Raw genomic sequence first — 15,047 nt, 5'->3', positions numbered from 1 at the left:
TGCCCGCTGTGTGTGGCTGGCTGGAGCCTGCTCCAGAGATCTTGAAGTACATCGATCACGATATTCAACCCTTGTTTGTTTAAACACAAGATTTACATTCACCCCCTGGCTGCTGTTGCATGCTTGGATGCCGTGTGTCACCACCGCCCGCATGAACCCTCCCCGCTGCATGTGCCCCTCATGGTCCTGAACCCTCGTAATGATCCTTGCTAATTTATTCCTACTGCGTTGCTGCAGTCGAGTCCCTTGCCCCTGTTCTTCCCTTGCCGCTAGCACATTGTTTTTTCTCATCATTCAAGTAGTGTAACCCTTGCTTGCTTGCCGACTCGACTACATTAGCAGCAAAAATGCCAGTAACCCCAGCCTCACTCACTAAGGGCACCGCATCATGGTTCGTCGGCCGCGGCCCACGTGCTGCAGGCTGCCTGCGCTGCCCATCCACCACCACCACCGCCCCTCCTCCCACCGCTGCCGGTACTGCCGCATGTCGCCGTCCACCTCCACCACGGTCTGCAGCACTGTCTGGAGCGCGTCCCACCTGCTCCCAGTGCACGCAATGGGCAGGCGATGGTGTTGTTGTCGGTGGGGAGCTGCTAGTGATGGCCAGCTGCTATCAGCCAGCCCGCTTACCTGACAGCAAGGTTGCGATCCTTGGGATAGGCTCCCTTGCGCCGCATCCCCATAACTTCCCTTAGGCCGGGCGTCCAGGCTTCAGCATCACACACCGAGATGAGCCACCAGAGAACAGATGTCTCATTGTCCTGCAACGCGGCACAAAACCCCTCCCACGGTGGTTAGGCTAGTAGCAGGGCAGGTCCCAATCGGTTGGGTTTCAGTTTGCTGCCACCCATGGCCACCCTGGCAAGCCGCTGCACACCACACCTCCATGTTTTTATGGGGGTACTGCAGATGGGTGCGGCGCACATCAAAGCCATACGGCTGCAGCTCAATCATGCTGCTGCCGGGGCGCATGAGCCAGGCGTTGGCCATATTGGCGCCGTGCACTCCCACAAACACATCCGCCTGCTGCGCCGCCGCCATGCCAGTGAACAGGTCGTTGATTTCAACCTGCACAACACCACGCAGCAGCCAGAAGCGCTGTGTTAAAGTGAAGCATGGGGACTACCCCTCCCAGCCAATATTCTGCACAGCATCGGCAACAGTGCGCACCTCTCGACAGCTCCCGCGCACATGCCGCCCCGCTGCTGTGGTGTGGCGCCATGCGTTGCACTGCTGCACCAGCTCGCGCACATTCAACAGCTGGCGGTCGGCGCTGGCGCGCTTGTGGAAAATGACGCGAAGCACCTGCTCGCTGCCACTGCTACTGCTGCTGGGCAGCACTCCCGCATTGGAGCCGTCCCTTCCAGCCGGCTGATGCTGATGCTGCTGTGGTGCGACCACTGCCTCTGATGCTACGGCAGCAGCAGACTGCAGCTGGCTGGCATAGTGCCGCACCAGGTGCTGCCCCAGGCCGTGCAGCGGCCAGCTGGTGATGTTGATGCCTTGGCTACACACAAACATCTGCTTGAAGCAGCGCTGTGGGCTGCCCTCGTAGCTGTCTGGTGGTGGTGGTGGCATCCCAGCGCCTGCCCCGGCGCCCTGCAAAGGATTGAGCGGAATGTAGCCGCCTGGTACCTGCACTCATGAAGCAGTGTGTGCGTGTGTGTGATGATGTGCACGAGCCCAGCGCGGGACCAAAGTATGCAGGCTGGTCTCACACAAGCCGCACAGTGCCCCCACCTCTCGCGAAGGCAGGCGGTTGGTGAAGTCAGCCCAGGTCTCCACCCGCAGCCCCACCATCGGCTGCATGATGTCGTAATTCATGGCCGGTGCCGCATGCCCCTCTGCCGTCACCAACACCCACTTGATGTGCCGTGCCCAGGGCGTGGCGCGCAGCACGCTCCACACCTTGGCTGCATTGTCCCGGAAGAAGTGCGCCAGGTTGGCATTCCACATGGGATACCTGCGGGCTCAGGTAGGTGGTACACAGGATACGTGTTAAGATAGGGCCCTGGGAGAGGGTGCGACACTCGCGACAGGAATGGGCCAGGCCCAGACGTCGACGTGTGTGCTGTAAATGCTCACCACACGATGGGCACGGTGCAGGCGGAGAACAGGGGCTTGTTCAGATAGGATGTGCCCTCGGTGCTGCTGGCAGGGCGCACACGGATAGGTGGCAGGGAATAGCGGTAGTCCCGTCCCGACTGCACTCAATAGGAGTGCTGACCACAATGAACCGAAATCAACAACATGATCAATTCGTTGCAGTGGTGGAAGCGCCACACACTCACACTGTTGCGGTGCAGGAAAATGTACTTCGTTCGTTTCTGTGGCGGGCTGATGAGGTATGGCGCCGTACCCGGGCTGCCCGGCCCCATGCGGTGCTCCTCGCCATACAGAATGACGCTGCCCTGATCCACGCACACGTCAGTCAGCAGGGAGCAGCTCTCGGCCCACTGCGACGGTGTGACTGTGGGGGGCGAGTCGCAGGCACGGCGACTGTCGCTGCCTTTGCCGCCATGTTGCGGTGCGGCCGCCCCATCTGCGCTCGCTGCTCCCCCTTCTGCCAGGCGCGGAGCGATTTGGCAGGGCAGCGGCAGCTGTAGACGCTCCTGAGCGATCAAAAACAGCGTGAGGGCCAGGAAGGCGAGCAGCAAACAGACTGCAGCGGGCCGCAACAGGCGATGACGATCTCGTGGCGATCCTGGGGCCATCTGCATTGCAGCGGACACCATGCAGCGATGCAGGGGGGCCTGCCATTTGAACCCGCCACGCCGCCACCGCCAGCGAGGCACGGCGCGGCACAGCACTGGCCAGGCCGAATTTTATTTGCTTTGTGGCCCGCCTCTGTATGTGGGAGGGAGGCTACCAGCCAGCATCTAGTTGATGCGATCTTGAAAACGCAAGCCAGCACCGCGGAGGCCCGTGGGCACGGCTGTGTAAACTGTGGCACCGGGGGGTGCCGGCACCAGGTGGAGAATGCTACATGGTAAGCTATTCAATGCTTGGTCAAACAGAAAGAATGGTTAAGAATATTCACATCAAATTGAGGCGGATATGCGAGGGCTTGGATGTCGCAACCCCAGCCTCACTCAGGGCACCGCATCATGGTTCGTCGGCCGCGGCCCACGTGCTGCAAGCTGCCTGCGCTGCCCATCCACCACCACCACCGCCCCTCCTCCCACCGCCGCCGGTACTGCCGCATGTCGCCGTCCACCTCCATCACGGTCTGCAGCACTGTCTGGAGCGCCTCCCACCTGTGCAGCAGTGCCGAGCACAGCATGCGCGGCGTGGTTGGAAGCGGGGCTGCTGGCGTGCCTACCGCACACCAGCGTCGCAAGCTTAGCCTGGCCTTTCTGGGGTCCGTCGCAGCCGAAAACCTGCAGAGCTGTTGCCGTCGAGGACAGCAGCCAGCCTGCATACCTGACGATTAGGTTGCGGAATTTTGGATGGGATTCACTATGCCCCAGCCCCGAAGCCTCGCCGGCTCCTGGCGTCCAGGCTTCAGCATCACACACCGAGATGAGCCACCAGAGCACAGAGGTCTCATTGTCCTGCACCGCGGCACGGACTAGCCATTGCAGTAGATTTGGGCCCGCAATAGGGCAAATGGGCCACATCAGCGGACTCTCCTGAGGCTGCCAGCACTGCCGTGAAACTCTCACAAGCGGGCCGTGTGCCGCACCTCCATATTGAATAGTGGATACTGAAGGTGTGCTGGACCAGCGTCAAAGCCATACGGCTGCAGCTCAATCATGCTGCTGCCGGGGCGCATGAGCCAGGCGTTGGCCATATTGGCGCCGTGCACTCCCACAAACACATCCGCCTGCTGCGCCGCCGCCATGCCAGTGAACAGGTCGTTGATTTCAACCTGCACAACACCACGCAGCAGCCAGAAGCGCTGTGTTAAAGTGAAGCATGGGGACTACCCCTCCCAGCCAATATTCTGCACAGCATCGGCAACAGTGCGCACCTCTCGACAGCTCCCGCGCACATGCCGCCCCGCTGCTGTGGTGTGGCGCCATGCGTTGCACTGCTGCACCAGCTCGCGCACATTCAACAGCTGGCGGTCGGCGCTGGCGCGCTTGTGGAAAATGACGCGAAGCACCTGCTCGCTGCCACTGCTACTGCTGCTGGGCAGCACTCCCGCATTGGAGCCGTCCCTTCCAGCCGGCTGATGCTGATGCTGCTGTGGTGCGACCACTGCCTCTGATGCTACGGCAGCAGCAGACTGCAGCTGGCTGGCATAGTGCCGCACCAGGTGCTGCCCCAGGCCGTGCAGCGGCCAGCTGGTGATGTTGATGCCTTGGCTACACACAAACATCTGCTTGAAGCAGCGCTGTGGGCTGCCCTCGTAGCTGTCTGGTGGTGGTGGTGGCATCCCAGCGCCTGCCCCGGCGCCCTGCAAAGGATTGAGCGGAATGTAGCCGCCTGGTACCTGCACTCATGAAGCAGTGTGTGCGTGTGTGTGATGATGTGCACGAGCCCAGCGCGGGACCAAAGTATGCAGGCTGGTCTCACACAAGCCGCACAGTGCCCCCACCTCTCGCGAAGGCAGGCGGTTGGTGAAGTCAGCCCAGGTCTCCACCCGCAGCCCCACCATCGGCTGCATGATGTCGTAATTCATGGCCGGTGCCGCATGCCCCTCTGCCGTCACCAACACCCACTTGATGTGCCGTGCCCAGGGCGTGGCGCGCAGCACGCTCCACACCTTGGCTGCATTGTCCCGGAAGAAGTGCGCCAGGTTGGCATTCCACATGGGATACCTGCGGGCTCAGGTAGGTGGTACACAGGATACGTGTTAAGATAGGGCCCTGGGAGAGGGTGCGACACTCGCGACAGGAATGGGCCAGGCCCAGACGTCGACGTGTGTGCTGTAAATGCTCACCACACGATGGGCACGGTGCAGGCGGAGAACAGGGGCTTGTTCAGATAGGATGTGCCCTCGGTGCTGCTGGCGGGCCGCACATGGATGGGCTGCATGGAATAGCGGTAGTCCCGTCCCGACTGCACTCAAACCCATGTCACACTTAGTAAGGCAGAACCATGGACAACAATGGGGGGGCATGCCAGGGGCTGCTGACCCGCACATCATTTTGCGGATTGCACAGAGTGACACACAATAACCTTGAAACCGCTGCAGCCATCACACGATCAGCCGCAAACATGGAAGCATGACTGCAGCTGGCAGCCCCTCACGCTGTTGCGGTGCAGGAAAATGTACTTTTTCCAGTCGAGGGCTGGTTCAATGAGGTATGGCGCCGTACCCGGGCTGCCCGGCCCCATGCGGTGCTCCTCGCCATACAGAATGACGCTGCCCTGATCCACGCACACGTCAGTCAGCAGGGAGCAGCTCTCGGCCCACTGCGACGGTGTGACTGTGGGGGGCGAGTCGCAGGCACGGCGACTGTCGCTGCCTTTGCCGCCATGTTGCGGTGCGGCCGCCCCATCTGCGCTCGCTGCTCCCCCTTCTGCCAGGCGCGGAGCGATTTGGCAGGGCAGCGGCAGCTGTAGACGCTCCTGAGCGATCAAAAACAGCGTGAGGGCCAGGAAGGCGAGCAGCAAACAGACTGCAGCGGGCCGCAACAGGCGATGACGATCTCGTGGCGATCCTGGGGCCATCTGCATTGCAGCGGACACCATGCAGCGATGCAGGGGGGCCTGCCATTTGAACCCACCACGCCACCACCGCCAGCGAGGCACGGCGCGGCACAACATGTGGTGCGCACCGGGCGGTCGGCCGGAAAAAGTCGCATCTGCTTTGTGGCCTGCCTCTGTATGTGGGAGGGAGGCTACCAGCCAGCATCTAGTTGATGCGATCTTGAAAACGCAAGCCAGCACCGTGGAGGCCCGTGGGCACGGCTGCGTGTGAACCCTGAAGGCAGCCGGGCTGGTGCTTGGTCAAACTGAAAGAATGGTAGGGGAGGTAGAGAACAATTGAGGTTGATACGAAAAAAATGGACACACAGGTCACGATTCACAAGGACGTAGCGGCGGGCAGAAACAACAAGGTGCGAGGGTGCGGCAGAAAACATCAAGCAGTTTGATAGAGGGGCAGCAAGGAGAGTAGTGGCCTTTTATTTTTTTGCTGGATTGTGGCTGCTTTCACTGGATGACGCCCTGCTCTCTTGCTGTCTTGCACGTCATATGCAGGTCGGGGCCCGCATAGACTGTCTGCGTGGCGCTGCTGAGCCACCACCAGCGGCCGTCCTGGAACAACTGGCGGTACAGCTGCATGTCGCCTCCCACCTTCACAATGTCCTCCAGCACAGCCCGCAGCGCCGGCCAGCTGCAACATGCAAAGGGCGGTGGCACAGTGTGTGAACAGCCAGCAGGCGCACAGCTGTGCTGGCAAGGGTGTGCTGGCCATCACCCCGCATGCATAACAGTCTGTGACGGTTCAGTGATTGACCAAAGACAGACTACATACATATAATGTAATAAAATCACCATAACCTGGGAGCTGCAACTGCTGCACTGCTGGCCCGCCACGACGCCCATGCCCTCTCAGCACCATTTGCTAACCCGAGCCAGACATGCAGCACTCACCGCACAACCAGGTTGCGATACTTGGACCAGCTCTCGCCCTCGGTAGCGCCCCGCTCCCGCTCCTTGCCCTCCCTCCAGCCGGGCGTCCACGAGCCCCTGGGATCGCAAAGCAGCAGCTTGTAAAACTGTACCTGGCTGTCGGCATCCTGCAAGCAGGCAGAGCAGGACGAGGCGGGCAGATTGAGGCACAGGGGCAGGGGCACAAGCAGCCAGCCAGCCCAGATGCCGGCGGGTGGCCTCACCTTCATGTTGCGCTCAGCCAGATTCAGGTGCGGCTGATTCTCCTCAAACTCAAACATCGTCAGCTCCACGATGGCGCTGCCGGGGCGCATGAGCCACGCGTTGGCGATGTTGGCGCCGTGGGCTCCTATGAAGATGTCTGCCTGGTGCGCCGCCGCAATCCCAACCTCTAGGGTGCTCAACTCAACCTGAGAGGGCATGCAAGGCAGCAGGGGCAAGGCTGGTAAGACAGGAGCATGCATAGAAAGGCAGAGGCAACGGCGGCCATCTCAAGGCCGCCAAGCAACATGCTACGCGCTGGTAGGGGGCAGCAGCCCCGCAAGGCACGCACCTCCCAGCACAGCGCGCGGACGCGGGCGCCAGAGGGCGCTGTGTAGCGCCACGCGTTGCACCGCTCCACCAGCTCTTTTGAGTTGATGAGCTGGCGGTCGGTCAGCAGGCGGGGGTCGCCGCCGCGCTTCTGGAAGACGACGCGCACCACCTGCTCCGCCGCCGCCGCTGCCTTTTGGCTGCCGCCTTTGGGTGCCTTGTTCAGCTGCTTGAGCACCGACACCGGCGGCGGAAGAAGCGTGCTGCCTTGCTGGCCGGGCGGCTGCGTCTGGGGCATGGCCAGGACCAGTGCGTCGCCGCCATAGTGGCGCACCAGCATCTGGCCGTACTCGTGTAGCTGCCAGGTGCGCGTGTTAATGTCGTGCAGGCACACATACATGGACTTGAAGCATCGCTGCTGGGTCCCCTCGTAGCTGGGCGGCAGCTGGTTCCGGCCGACGGGGCGCTTGCCAATCTGCAAGAGCAGCGGGGGTGGGGGTGGTGGGGGGTGGGGCATGGAGCTGAGGCGCTGCCCTTGCTCTGCGCACATGCATGGCCGCCAGCTGTAGTAGAATGCAGCAGCAGGGGTGCCAAAGACAGCAGCGCCAGGCCAACTGTCCTGCCCCGACAGCAACAGACACAGCAGGCGCTGCGTGCCCTCTTGCCTGGTCATCTGCCAGCCGCACAGAGGAATCTGCCAGCGATTCTACGCTCATGTTGCTGAGTGGCTGCCACAGGGCCAGGTTCATGAAAGAGAAGGCCAGGCCGCCGCCCGTCTGCAGCAGGACCTTCACATGCCCCGCCCAGGGTGTTTCCCTCAGGGCGCTAAAAAAACGAGCGGCATTGTCTGCAGGCAGCAGGAGGGGTGCATGGTCGAGTTGGCTGCAGGTGGTACCATGCACTCGTACAGCAAGAGATGCCAGCGGCGCCCAACGCAGCTGTGGCATCAATGTGCAGACTTGCCCAGGCCAACGTCAGCACCTCCCACCTCTAAACGTGTGCGCAAAGTTGAAGGCATTGTGCTGGTAGAACAGCACCGGAACCGTGCAGGTGGAGAAGGAGGGCTGGTCCAGGTACTGGCGAGGCTCGGTGGCGCTGGCCGGCCTCGTGGGGACCGCTGGCAGGCCCCACTTCAAGTCTGCATTGCCCTGCACACACCCAAGCAGGGGGGGTGGGAGCTCAGCAGCGGCACGCAGCTGGGGCCAGGCCACGCCAGCCGCTGTCCCGCCAGCCGCAAGAGGGAGGTTAAGTGCGCACCATGCGCCAATAGTGGAGGTAAAAGGCTGTCTGCTGCGGGTCTGGCACCAAGTCTGGCAGTCCTATGGGAGGCCCGTTGCCCCCCTCAGGCCTATACTTGGACTCATAAAGTATGATGCGACCCTGCGGCAGTGCAAATTCGGTGCCGTTTGCTGGCAAAAATGCCACACGGCGCCTTCTCCAGAGGCGCCTCTGGAGAAGGCGGGCAAGGCGTTGGCAATCCTGGAAGCATTCAAGCGGCTCACCTGGTCCAGGCAGACGTCCTGGAGCCGCACACAGCTGTCCGCAAAGGGCGACGCCTCGCCGACTGGCACGCTGCAGTTGAGCGGGGCACAGGGCGGGAGCGGTGCCTTCCGCACCAGCGGCCGCGCCGAGCGGCTGCTTAGCAGATCCCGGGACCCTTCTAGCAGGCCAATGTCCTGAATAAGACTCGACAGGTTCTGGCCGCGGAGCACAAGGGCGCAGACCACGAGGGCAACTGCAAGGGGCAGGACTCCGGCTGCTGTGCGCAGCACCGCCGTGCAGTTTGTTGGCTTGGAATCGCTCATGGTGGATCCGTGATCAGTTAGAAGGAGAGCAGTAGGGACCAGGAGGTGGGGGAACAGGCATCTGAGGCTGAGATGGCCCTAAAGCTCCCTCATCCCGCTCAATGGAACACCCGAGCCGCAAGTAAGATGCAAGGGGCGACGGGGGCGAGATCTGCTGCACTGTTGCAAGTTGAATTTGCAGGGCCACGTACCAGCTTTGCCTGCTGCCAGATGGCGTAAGGGGAGTGATCTCCATGGGCCCACCCAATGCCCTTGCTTGGCTTTCTATCCCATGCTGCTGCTAGTGAATGTGCATATGCACAGGATGCCCGCACAAGCCCATACAAGAAAAAATGCAGTGTGCAGTGGGGTCAGGTCAGGTCGGGTTTGTGTCAGTATGGGCGTCAAGAATGGGGGTGGGACAGGTAAACACGGTAAAGCAAGCCGCAATGAGCGTGGCTAATTTGTTTCTGTGTCATGACATGCTTCCAGTCAAAGGATCGTAGAGGCAAGCCAAGCCGAGCCGGAGTGGTGCTATCCTGCCCTTGCAGCCACTCTTGTCTTTCGCACCAGGCTGGCTTCGGCGGTATCCAGCGCCCAGCCCAGGTGCGACAGGTCCACCACCAGGCTCAGCTGCAGAGCGAGGGAGCGGGCATCCAGTGGGAGAGGGGGAGCCATGATCACTGGGCTATGAGAGGAGGAGGCAGCCCTCGTCAAGCCCGGTCCCCATCCCTACACCTATCCAAGCTACCCACCTCTTGCCGCTTCCAATGGAAGGTGCACAATTGGCTGAGCTGCTCGGGGCACTCCCCCGTTTCCAGAAGCGTAATCTTTTCCTTGCTGCAACATGAAAGAGCGCGAGCGGGCAGGCCAGAAGCCACACAAACATCGAAAGAATTTTAGCGGCACAGGCACAGGCACCCGCAGTGGCGGGGAGGCAGATCAGGCAGCTGGCCAGGCATCGCATGCCAGCTCCCCGCTCTCGCTCCTCCTTACATATTCCGTCTCACCAGCACCACAGCCTACTGCACCCCAGACCCCCGCCTCACCTGCTCAGCTGTTGGTACTGATCCTGCTTGGAGATGACCTCCCAGCGCATGTGCTGGCGGCTGGGGTCGGAGTTGTTGAGGGGCACAAAAGTGAGCCCCGTGAAGCCCCAGTCACGTGCCTGCAGGGATGTGTAGACACGTATATGAGGAATCGGAGAGTGCAGCGGACACGGGGCAATAGGGCTAATGGAGCGTTCTGACAGCACTCGCCTCCCCGGTCCGCCGACCCCCTCCACCCTCTGCCCGGCCGACACTGGCGCTCACGTATGCCTCTGCCCACACGCGCTGCAGGGAGTGGGCGCTCTCAATGTCTGGCGAGATGTGGATGGCCACCGCCTTGGGGGGCAGGAAGGGCCACAGGGCGATGGCTGAGCCGTGCACCATGACCAGGATGCTGACGCCGCTGATGATGCGCAGCTGGTCAGGGAAGGGGACGTCCTGCAAGGGGGAGGTGCACAAGGGAGTGCTAAAGGGACGGAGGAACAGGTGAGGGGATGGAGAAGCCGGGGACCTTCTTGAAGGAGGGGAAGAGCCACCCCAGCCAGCTGAGCACGCCTGAAAGCAAGGATCCAGCTGAGCAACTGACCTCAAAGTACTGCAGCCGCACGTCGTCCCCGGGGAAGCGCTCCCGCACAAACTTCTCCACGCTGCGAACGTTGAGCATGTGGCGGCCTGCAAGAAGGTGTGGCGAGCGCATGGGGAGGGGTGGGCGGAAAAGCATGGCGTGCCGGTCAAACGCGGCCCACCAGGATAGCACCTCGCCACCTCATCCACACCCATCCGCCCGCTCGCCCACCTGCTTCATAGGGCCTGTCGACAATCAGGACAGTCTTGCCCTGCACCCGGGCAGGCGTGTGCACGTCCAAGCCATAGCACGCCCCCAGCCGCTCCCGCCAGCTCTGGAGCGCCGCCGCCGGCATGCCGGCTCGCTTGTCCTTCCGTATCGCGCCGAACTCAGTTTCACTGAAGGGTGAGAGCGAGCAGGGCAGTCAGTGTCAGAAGGCAGCCACGGAGCGGTGAGCCTGCCCGAGACACTCCAGACCACACAAATGGTGAAACAACAAAGGCGTTCACAAACCAAGGGCAGCGAGCCCCCACGGGAATCTCGAGGCGGCGCTGCCCACCTGGCGCAGCCTCGCTGGGAGTGGCACTCTGGCCCGATACCAGACCAAGCCTTCTCCAGAAGCAGCGTCTGCAACATGGCATGGCAACACAATCAGCAGGCAGGTGGCATGGCACGCGAGGCCTACCCCAGGAACACCTCCACCCGCAGGCAGGCACAGTGCTGTTGCACTGCTTTTGCCCCCAATGTAGACTCCCTGCCTTGCCAGTTGCCCGCCCCAAATCAGCGCACTGCATGCACCTTGCTCTCCAGCCGCGGGTCGTCGCGATAAACGGCCGGCCAGCCAGTGACGCAGCGCGCCTGCGTGGCGTTGACTGGCGCCAGCAGGGCGCCCTGCTCCCGCGAGTGCAGCAGGAAGAGCTGCACCTCGCGCCGTGGCGGGTAGGTGCACTCCCCCAGGTGCCGGCACAGCGTGTTGTGCAGCGTCACCACCTGCCGGCGGGGCAGCAGGGGCGGCAGGGTGAGGCGGGCAGCAGCAGGCAGCAGGCCGGGAAGGGGGCACGCTGGCCCACGCGGTGCGCACTGCCTGCCCCTCGCTTTCCTCCTCCACCCATACCACTCACGTCTTCTCCAAAGTGATGGGCCAGGTTGTCCCACCGCTTGGTCACCTTCCAAAGCCAGGACAGGGGCACCCTGAACCACTGCGGGGTGCAGCGTGGAGAGTAGAGAGGCAGCTGGGTGGGTGGGAAGGCACGGAGGGGAATGGGCCAGCAGCAGCCGCGCCAGCAGACTGCCACGGCACTGATCGAGCTGCCGCTCTGGCGCCGGCACCCTACAACCCACCATCATCCCCTCTCAGCATCACATCACCCCACATACACCACACAGCGGCAGCCCACACCTCATTCTCCCCCTCCAGCAGAAAGCCCGCCTGGCTGCGGTGCAGCACGGTGGGCGCGTACTTCTCATCTGGTGCTGGGTGATAGGTCACATCCACGGCAGGCAGCTCGAGGGAATGGTCTGTGGCAGCATGGCATGGAAGCAACGGGGCGGTGAGAGGGGTCAGGCAGGGGCGCAGCATGACAGGGAGGCAGGCAGGAGCATAACGTGAGAGGGAAAGACAGGCGGGTATACATGAGATGGGGATGGGCGGGCTGCATCTGAGCGCACGAACCATCGGTCAGGTAGTAGGCGGTACCACGGTGCACGATGAGGCTGGAATACTCGCACACACGGTGGTTGGCGTCCTTAGTCGGCGTGCACTGCACATGGAGAGGCACAGGCACAAAAGTGGGCACAGCAGCTGTTCCAGCACAAGAGCCCGAGCAACAAAGGGAGGGCGGGTGGCGAACGTCTCGACCTGACGTCTTCTGCAAGTCAAAGCGTGCCGCCTGCGACAGCCCACCCGCCACCGTCCCTCGCCAGCCTTCCCACCCCGCATCCCCCCCCCCAGATCGCCGGCATACGCAGATCTTGCCTTGTGAGAGCTCTGGGGCAGCGCTTTGAGCCTCCGAGGTGCCTCCTCCAGTTGCTGCAAGTTGTACTGCCGCTCCTCGGACGCACCGAAGGCGTCAACTAACGCTGCTCCTGCCGCCTCTGACCGGCTGCGATGCAGCGCCCAGAGGCTGCCGGCCAGCACGAGCCCCAGCCACGCGGCGGCACGGCGGGAGGCCATGGGCGAGTGCCCCTTGCTGCTGCCGCCTTCGTGCGTCATGCACCGGTGCCGCTCCTGTGTGGCTGTATCTACGAAGGCTTGCGAAGATAATTGGAAAAACCTTCAGTTCTCCATCTGCGCAGCAGAGCAGGATAGGGCCCAGGCGCAGGTGTGGCTCGCCACCCAGAGCGCGTCAGCAGGCGGCGGCGGTTGTGGTGCACCATGTGCCTGTGCTGCCCGGGCCGGCGCGGCGCCCCTGCAGCGGCCCTGCTGAGGCAATCATCATGCAGCAGATGCCGCCAGTTCAGCCGAGGGGGATTCCCACGCGGAAGATGCAGGGCACCGCTTGTTGCTGTTGAGAGCCGCCAAACCAATGCAAGTGGACGCACCTAGTGGTTAAGTAGTTGGTGAAGTGCGCCAGGAAGAGGGACGGCCCAGTGGCGCGTCCAACCTGTGGCGGTGGTCAGGCTGCAGTGCGAGGGCCTCCAAAGACGTTGCAAGAGGGAATGCGGACAGAGAGAAGGCGCTGAGTTGAGGCAAACTGGATTGTACCATTGACGGCGGGGCGGGACAGTTCCTGCGACGGCAGCACCCGGTGCTTGTTGGCGGGTGGCACCTCGACATGAAAGTCCAAGCCAAACACGGCAGCACCCAGGATATTCAGTGTAAGACAATCAGGGCTTTCGGCACTGCCAGGGTGGGCGTTCGCCAACCGGGTTTGTGCCCTGCCGCCGGCGCCCGCGCCATCAACTAGCACGTGGCTTCAGGAAAGCCTTGCTACGTAAATCGATGCCCACAACAAAGCTGGACAGTCTGTTGTAGGCTGGACAGTCTGTTGAGGATGCACGTTGCACATTGCGCGCCGGCCGCAACCAGGCGGGACATGTCCGGCGGGCAACCCTGCAGTACAGTGGTCCAGAGGAGCTGGCGAAGCGACGCCAGGCAAAAGCAGCGGTGCCCAAAGCACCACAGCCCGTTTGCTTGCCTGCAGAAGGGTGGGGCACGCCCTCTACTAGCTCCAAGCGCCAACCACCCACCACTGTTGGCGCGCATTATCCCTCGCCACGCCGTTTACCACAAGTGTAGGAGGTGGGCAGCCGTCGAATTGTTGCGACGGGGAGTGCGCATGGGCGCGCAACATGTTGCTGCAGGTTCCCCCTGGAGAAAACGCGGGAGGCTCTCCCTGCGCGCGCTTGCCGAGCGCAGCAACACGCGATGTCGCTGTCACATTGGTGCAGGTTGCGCAGGCGGGCAGCAGCAGCGGCATGACGCCGGAGCGCGCCCCGCGGGTGACAGTGTCCACCGCCACGGCGACGGCACACATCCGGGTGCAAGCATCAGGGCCGCTGCTGGCCAAGGAGCTGCTGAAGACACCAAGGCAGCTGCCCCAGTCCTGGTGGGGCATCAATGCCAGCCGCGGAATGTAGCCCTGCCTTGCGTTGTTCGTCCGCCGCCGGCTCACCGCATGAAGGGCTTGCGGTTGTGCAGGCTCGACAGATGGTACTGGCCAGTGGTCTTGGTGGCGAGCGTGCTGCTGGCAATGTGCACGCGACTGGCAATGCACAGGTAGGAGGGCCGCTGTTGAGCTGGCTCCGATGCGTGCGTGGGCATGGCTCCACCGAGCTCATCCATGTGCTGCAGGGGCGCCGGAGCGGCAGGCGCGGCGCAGGGCGTTCACCTGCCGGCCCAGCAGGAGCTGTCGCTGTTTGAGCAGCAGCTGTATGGGTGTCGCACCTTCAAGGCGCAGCCCGTGCCGTATGTGGACACCAATGCCTCGCTGCGGGTGGTGGACACCTACACCCCCGAGCAGCGGAAGCAGGCGGAGGCGTTCACGGCAGCAGTGGGCGCATGCACCGACTTTGCATGCCTGCGCAAGGCCAACCAGCTGGTGAGTGGCCCGCGCAGCTGGGTTGGCGCCGCTCCATCCGTGTGGCGCTGCTCTCCGCCTGCACAAAGGCGGCGCCAGCTGTCTCCAGCTGCCTGGGCCGCTGAAATAAATGCCTGGGCGCCTGGTGCTCGCAGCCACGGGGCCCAGGCCAGTTCCGCTTCCCTCACTACATGGTGCTGGGCTTCCCCAAGTGCGCCACCACCTCCATCTACTGGTGAGCAAGCAAGCTGCCGCTGGGAGCAGGCGGCGCCAGGTGTTGCTGGTGGGGCTGTTCCCGGCGCTGGCAGCACTGCACGGCCCAGCTAGACACGCAGGTTCGCGTCGGGACCGGTGCCCACAGCGCTGACTGGCGGTTGCTGATTTTCCTGCCCGCCTGGCCTGCAGCCACCTCATCCAGCACCCTCAAGTGCAGTATGCCAAGGAGAAGGTGTGCAGGGCAGCGCCAGCAGCCTGGGTGGTGGGAGCCGGCAGGACTAGGCAACCGCCACGCCCGTCCATTGTTGGCTATACA

At 62.8% G+C, this 15,047-nt stretch overlaps 2 protein-coding genes across 2 annotated transcripts; both read right to left on the bottom strand.

Moving 5' to 3' along the window:
• Positions 1 to 372: 372 nt before the first annotated feature.
• Positions 373 to 5,628, bottom strand: CHLNCDRAFT_50676 (hypothetical protein; the record flags this gene model as incomplete). Its single annotated transcript, XM_005850050.1, has 14 exons — positions 373 to 538; positions 631 to 761; positions 883 to 1,068; positions 1,171 to 1,635; positions 1,741 to 1,963; positions 2,086 to 2,204; positions 2,292 to 2,456; positions 3,131 to 3,257; positions 3,424 to 3,554; positions 3,686 to 3,871; positions 3,974 to 4,438; positions 4,544 to 4,766; positions 4,889 to 5,007; positions 5,200 to 5,628. 14 exons carry the CDS (start codon positions 5,626 to 5,628, stop codon positions 373 to 375), a joined length of 3,135 nt encoding a protein of 1,044 aa, XP_005850112.1.
• A 477-nt stretch (positions 5,629 to 6,105) lies between these two features.
• Positions 6,106 to 12,669, bottom strand: CHLNCDRAFT_57085 (hypothetical protein; the record flags this gene model as incomplete). The annotated part of the gene is made up of 20 exons (XM_005850049.1): positions 6,106 to 6,289; positions 6,550 to 6,695; positions 6,792 to 6,977; positions 7,121 to 7,573; positions 7,647 to 7,945; positions 8,087 to 8,246; positions 8,356 to 8,478; positions 8,601 to 8,795; positions 9,453 to 9,515; positions 9,638 to 9,722; positions 9,932 to 10,050; positions 10,196 to 10,369; positions 10,518 to 10,603; positions 10,728 to 10,894; positions 11,056 to 11,123; positions 11,295 to 11,486; positions 11,618 to 11,695; positions 11,896 to 12,014; positions 12,169 to 12,256; positions 12,400 to 12,669. 20 exons carry the CDS (start codon positions 12,667 to 12,669, stop codon positions 6,106 to 6,108), a joined length of 3,255 nt encoding a protein of 1,084 aa, XP_005850111.1.
• Between the last annotated feature and the right edge of the window lie 2,378 nt (positions 12,670 to 15,047).

The sequence above is a fragment of the Chlorella variabilis genome, assembly GCF_000147415.1.
Source record: "Chlorella variabilis unplaced genomic scaffold CHLNCscaffold_4, whole genome shotgun sequence".
NCBI lineage: Eukaryota > Viridiplantae > Chlorophyta > Trebouxiophyceae > Chlorellales > Chlorellaceae > Chlorella > Chlorella variabilis.
Note: the sequence above shows the minus strand (reverse complement) of the source record. Positions and strands in the feature narration are given on the sequence as shown.